This window comes from Besnoitia besnoiti, chromosome II (assembly GCF_002563875.1).
Source record: "Besnoitia besnoiti strain Bb-Ger1 chromosome II, whole genome shotgun sequence".
Taxonomy (NCBI): Eukaryota; Apicomplexa; class Conoidasida; order Eucoccidiorida; family Sarcocystidae; genus Besnoitia; species Besnoitia besnoiti.
In genome coordinates, this window is record NC_042357.1 from 2,537,648 (window position 1) to 2,544,274 (window position 6,627).

A 6,627-nucleotide genomic window follows, 5' to 3' on the forward strand; every position below is an offset into this window, starting at 1 on the left:
GATTCACTCGATGCGCCAGCGTGTTTCGTCCGCTTAAATCGGTTCCCAGCCTTCTCCGTCACCTGTTTTGACGCGGTGTCGCTGCAGCAAGCACGGAATTTGCAATGGTAGCTGCTCTACTGCTGGCCACATGTGCCAGAGTAAACGAACACTGCTTTGCCCCGCATCCGGCCTACAATATAACGCCACGCCGAAACCAGAAACAAGAAGGCGTGTCGTTGAGGTCCCCTCTCAACCCCCATGCACACCAGTTGATTCGGAGCGCAATACTCCAAAAGCACTCATTTGAAAAGCGAGCCAGCCTTCGCTTGACGGCGAATTTTCCGGCGCAAGTACACGTGGCGTCTTCGGCATTTGCCGATGCACCCGAGCTATGAAATTCGCATGATTAAACATTGTATAAGCACGCAGGTCGCGGCAGTGGTGTCTTATCTCAGCCACAGTGAGTTTTATGTTTACCCGTCGGCACAGCAAATAGGACAAGGGGACGCAGGGATGCCTCTGCATTCGGTTTCGAATCCACCAACTCCTCTGCTGCGTTGTGATGTTCACACCTGCCCTACAGACAGGCAAGATCTTTATCACGCCTCCACGGATATATATGTATATATTCCACCCCGTAAGCTTCGCGATTCGCGTCCAACTTTGTTGTTACGGTCGTTTGAATGCTGGTCGCTCGAGTAGTTCTAGGCGATCTGCGGAGATTCTCGTCTTGCAAGCGTTTCCTGCGCCTCTTTCATAGAGGTGGATCCTCGTCAGCATGGCCGTTATCCTCTCCATAATTGCGCGTGTTGCTGGATTGCCCATCACTTCGTTAAACCGGCGACCCCTGTCTCCCCTGACTGTTGCGACGTAGTTGCCAGGCTCGGTTATCTTTACATTATTCACTGGTGAGTCACCGCGCGGGCCCCGTGTCTCACTGCGTGCCTGCGGCTTCCGTTGAATATGGGTCGCGGTCAAGCGCTGGCATCTGAGGCACTTCCCAAGAGGCAAATCCCGAGAAAGCAGGGAGACAGAGGAGCATTTGACGCGGGTGTAGGGCGAGGCGATGGAGGCGGTGATGGGCTGCGAGGCCAGAGCCAGCCACCGGTCAAAATGTCGGCGGCCGTTCCAGTGGCTTTAGCTCCTCCGTCGTCCTCTGCTGGAGTTGCGTTTGGAGGGCCGGACACAGCCTCGATCGACTTTTTGCCCGCTGCTTCGCGAGCCGTAAAAGACTGCATGATCGCGAGATAGCGCCGAATCTCGGACTCCAGAAGCCCCTCCCGCACGCATATGTCTCGGCCGTCGCCCAACAGCCCTCCTTGGAAAGACGCGTTGAGTTTCTCGTAGCCGTTTAAACACACACACGTGCGCTGGTAGTACAGGACTGAACTCGACGTCTGGCACAGCGCGTTGATGCCGCAGCCCCCGTTGTTCACACACGGCCCCGTTGGAGGCGTGTCTGCAAAACAAACTCAACGCACGCTTCAATAAGAAAGATCCACTCGAGGCTTGACTCACATCCATACATAGTGGTGCACAAATATACACATACATATGCGCGTGTGCCTATGCAGTCTGTTTCATATGTGATCGTGCGTAAATGCGTAAACCTTTATGTGTCCGTGACTAAACTTAAACTGTAACTGCGGCATACGACCAGTGTTGGTCGGTGAATTATGCACTGCGCGTCACTTCCGTGACTTCTTCGGCCGCAGGTAGACGTGGCTGGGGTACAGCGGCGCGTGCCCGAATAGGCGGAGGCTTGGTCGCCAGGCACTCAAACGCTCAGGAAACACGAGAGAACCCGTTACATGCGCAGTGCGCTCTTTGCTTGCGAAATGTTCGGTATCGCTGCATCCTCAGGCTCCGCCCTCCACCTTACTCAGCGTCAAGCACTGCGCGTTGTATCCGGACTGCGCGTTCCATACCGCCCCAGGCGGGCACACGCAGTCGAAGGAGCCACTGAAGTTCTGGCAGATCGCCTGAACGGGACAAGCTTGTCCGAGCATTCCCGCAGCCCACGGCTCTCTGCACTCGTCGATGTCGACGCACGTGTCGTTGACTTGCTTGAAGCCTTCGCGGCAGCGGCACTCGAAGGAACCAGGAAGGTTCCTGCAGACCGAGGCAGGCCCGCAGGGGCTGAAGGCGCACTCGTCGATGTCTCGACACTCGTAGCCGTTTCCCTGGTATCCCTGCGGACAGTGACATGCGCGCTGAAACGGCGAGGAAACCACGCACGTCGCGAGTGGATGGCAACGCAGGTCAGCGCACTGTGAGACGACTGCACCCGGCGCCGGCAAAGGGGCGAGCGGCTCGCCGAGCGGCAGCGAGCCAGCCCCGTCTGTGAGAGCTTTCCAGACGTCGAGGACTCCCGACGTCGCAATGTAACCTGCGGGCGAAGGGAAAAACAAAAGCCCGCGGTGCGAGCAGATGCGAATCAAACGCACGCGGCGAATCTTCCAGAGGCGAGAGAGAGACGCGTACCGAGGAAACATGCGAAGCACGGAAGACAACCGCACGTAAGTGATTCTTGACTTGCTGCACGGACATGACGACACACCTCGCGCTTGCGCAAAACGGGCGAATGCTGCTCGCGATGAAGGGGCTGAGTTTACTGAGGAATCATGCGGAGACCTGTTTGATCACACATTCGTGAGAGACTGATAGACAGACGACCACCTCGAAACCAACCGCATGAAGAGTTCCGGTTTCAGCGCTGCCGCTGCTCTAACTCACTCAACTGTCGATGAGGCCAGGCGCCGCGCTCTGGTGGTCCACACTCGATCGGCATTTCTCAGAAACGGTTCAAATGCCACGCTCAGCAGTTCTGCTTTTTGAGGCCGTCCTCAATTTCCAACAGTCCTTACCATTCAACTGAGCGTTGTATTTCGCATTTCGAAGAATTCGGTCGATAACTTCGCGGTACGGGAGATAGGGGAATCTCGACCAGACGAGCGCCACCGCGCCTGTGACGAATGGAACTGCGAAACTCGTGCCCTCCACAGTGCGATAAGTTCCATTCAAAGACGTTGACGTAATTTGAGAGCCTGGCGCTGCGATGTCTACCTGCGTCTTGCCATAGCTGGAAAAACTCGCCAGACTCCCCGCCCGCGTAATTGCAGCCACCGAAATGATGTTATCCAGCGGGTATGACGCCGGAAACACGGGATCTCTACAGGCAAAATCGCGGAACAAAGCCTGCCTGATTCAACGCGCAGACCATGTAGGGGACCCTGACCGTCAACACAAATGGATATGCCAAAGTCGGTGTGTATATATATTGAGGTTCAGCGAATGCAGACGCGCACGTTTTTCCTGCGCGGAGCAGCTTCTCCACAGCAACCCCGAATACACACATACAAAACAGATCAGATACCAGCAACCGCAGGTGGCACTGTTGTGCCCGTTATACTAACGACCAGAGACTGCCGGAAACGCAGACGGCACGTAGTCTAATTATTACTCCTACCTACGCATGCAGGTGTCTCACTTGTCGTTGTCGTTGTTTCCGTTGTAGTTTCCTGCGGCGGCGACGAACACCATACCGGCTGCTCGAGCTATCTCCACCGCTTGCTCGAGGCCGTGAAATCCACTTCCTCTGCCGCCGTAGCTGTTGTTGGAGATCTTGACGCCCTTGCCTAGGGCGTAGTCGATCGCGCGCGCGAAACTGCTCACGGTGCCTTTGATGTCTTTGTTCAGCGCCTTCAAAATCATGATTTTGCAGCCCCAGCAAATGCCCGCCATCCCGATGTGGTTGTTCGGCTCAGCCGCGATGATTCCTGCAGACGCTGTTCCGTGGCCGTTGTCGTCATCAGGGTCGTTGTCGCCATGAATAAAGTCCTGAAACAAAAACAGACTAATCCGCAAAACTGCAGGAGGGCGAGAGCTAATCCCAACGTTATGCCTTGCAGACGCCCTGGAAACAAATTCGGTTCTCTCCCTCTCCGCCAATACAGTGCTCATCCGTGCCTACACATCTTTGGCGACCATGCCTGCTGTGTTCCTTGGCATATACATATATATATATATATATAAATATGTGCCTACACATCTATAGGCTAATATATGTATATATCTTTTATCGATGAGTGCAAGAAAAATGAGGCACAGTCAGGCGAATTCAGCCTCATTGAAGCTCAGTTAAACCTAGGCAGCTTCTGCATGAGCACCGAACAGGAGGCGAAGCGTGCAGTCACTTGCAACAAGGAGGCGCGCAAATCAAATTTCCTTTACCCAGCCGAGACAGTCGTCGACGAGGCCGTTTCGGTCGTCGTCAATCCCGTTGTTGCAGATCTCCTCCTGGTTGTGCCAGATCATATTTCGCAGGTCGGGGTGTCTGTAGTCCACGCCGCTGTCGATCACCGCGACGGTGAGGCGCTCCCGCATATCTGCTCCTGAAAAGTCAAGGCGTCGAACGAGAGCCGAGCCGAGGTGTCGACGGACATTAGGCGCGCGAAACTCCCAAGTTGGTACGAAGAAGGTAATACCCCAGAGAACATAGCGAGCGAGGAAGAGCCATCTGGCAAAACGAAGTGAAACCGCTTCGAAAGGCAGGGCGAGAAGAGGGCAACGCGAAGTGCCCCAGACGTACCCCGAGAAGGGCTCTTCACATAAGCCGGTCGCTGTCTCTCCTTGTTTCGTCTTACCCGTCCAAAGTTCCCAGGCCTTTGGCGCTTCGGTGCCCCAGCGCGAGGACCCGCTATCGGTGAAAGGCCATTGTTTCCAAGTGAAGGGATCGTTCGGCAGGACCTGAAGCCTCCGACTCGCCGCGGGCGACTGAGGTTTCTTGTCGTTGAGTTTTTCTTTCACGTCCTGCAGACATGCTTCGAAGGCTTTCTCTTCCGTTTCGCCTTGAGCGGAACTCTCGATGGTTGACAGCACGTACTCGGCACACAGCTGTTCAGCTGTTTTTTGTTCATCCTCCTCCGCAGAAGCGTTTCCGCTCTCGCTTGCTTGCTCGGGCTCGTCACCGGCTTCCTCTCGCCCGCTGGTCTCGCCTTGCGGCCGTTTGCCTCCTTCCTCAGCTTGCCCCCGAGCCTCCGCGGCGTTGGTTGTGTGGTCGCCGGTGGATTCTGCGGCGGAAGGCGTGCCTCGGTATTCGCCCGCAAAAAGTTCTTCATCGTTCCGCACGTACTTTTCTCTGTCAAAGTCGGTGACTTCCTGGTCTTCGAAGATCTGGTCGACGTACTGCCGCAGGCCGAGCGCCGCTTTGGTGAACTCCCCAAGGCCAAGCACGTCGGGCAGCTCGAAGATTTCCATGCCGAGGTTGCGCAGGTAAATCGAGCGAATGGGCTGCAGCGAAGAGAAGAGCGATGACAAGTGGTGAAGGAAACGGTTTCGCTGCGCGAGCATGTCGAGCAGCATGAACGGCTTGAAGTCGCGGTACGAGATAATCACGTTCCGCCGGTAGTTCGGCAGAGCCCGCGCGGTGCGCAGCACGAAGCCGCTAAACACCCTGTCCATCGTGCGCCCGATGCTCTGAAGCACAGTCGCCGTGGGCGTCAGAATCCACTCAGTGCCTTCGTTCAACAAGCCGAGGAGCTCCGCGGGCGTCGGCGTCTTCGCGCACAACCCGCCAGGGCCGAGCAAGCACGGAATCGCGGACGGTTCGTCCGCGACGGCGCGTCGCGCATCAGCCAGGAACATTGGAGAAGAGTTGAACAGCGGAAACGAGGACGCGAGGTGCTCAGACAACCCCGACACGAGCACAGATGCCAGCGACGGCGGTGCGAGCGCCACTGCACCATCCGGCGACGAAGCGGAAGGGTGAGAACGCGATCGCGACGAGGCCGGCTCTCGCCACAAACTCGGGCTGGCAGCCCCTTCGAGGATCGCATCAAGGAACGCATCCGTTTCTTCGCGTTTCTTCGCGCGCGCCTCAGCCTCCTTGGCGTCAGCGTCCGATGCAGTTGGCGAGTCAGGGGCAAGAGGCATAGCAGACGAAGAAGGAGGGAAAGAGGAGGAAGTGGAGTCTTGAGCGCGAGTCAGGATCTCGAGCTCGGAGATGGAGTTCCGCTCCGCAAGCGGAAACACCCCTGTGGGCAAAGGCGAGTACGCATCAGTTTGTGCGCGAGTCTCGAGCTCGGCCGCAACCTCAAGCTCAGCGGAAACTGTGGAACCGACGAAATGCTTAGGTAAGCTCGCGTCGTTTGGACTCCCTCGCGAATCACCACTCGACGTCCTCGACAAGAGGTCATTCTCCTTCAGGGTGTCAGTTTCTCCATGCTGAGCGGCAGCAGCGCCATTGCGCGACGCTCTGGAGCCAGCGAGGAAGTCGTCATGACGGAACTCCTCACTGCTATATTCCTCCGGAGCGCGCCTCTCGGAGCTCTCCTTTGGCAGTATGTAAGCATCTCGAGCTCCGGAGTGGCTCGCGAGCTGAGACACAGAGTTGCCGGCTGCCGGTGACAGTAAACTGGAGAAAGACGGGTGAGGTACGATTGAACTCGCCGAAAGCAGAAGAGAGGCTGCTAGAAGACACGTTGCGGCTGGTCGAAGTGCTAAAAAGCCTTCAGAGCCGGGCAGCCTCCTGCGCAGAAGAAAGACAATGCCCGATCGGTTCCTGACGGCAGAAGCGCCTGCAGCGCCGCCTCCGCGAGCCGCCGACGTGCCGGCAGGCCGCGTAGCGGCCCGTGCGTCCAGCAT

General features: G+C 56.9%; 1 protein-coding gene across 1 annotated transcript; it reads right to left on the reverse strand.

Annotated features, from left to right (window-relative positions):
* Positions 1-956: 956 nt before the first annotated feature.
* On the reverse strand, positions 957-6,627 carry BESB_037130 (subtilisin SUB11; the record flags this gene model as incomplete). Its single annotated transcript, XM_029362299.1, has 6 exons — positions 957-1,441; positions 1,865-2,371; positions 2,850-3,154; positions 3,473-3,822; positions 4,216-4,376; positions 4,629-6,627. 6 exons carry the CDS (start codon positions 6,625-6,627, stop codon positions 957-959), a joined length of 3,807 nt encoding a protein of 1,268 aa, XP_029221264.1.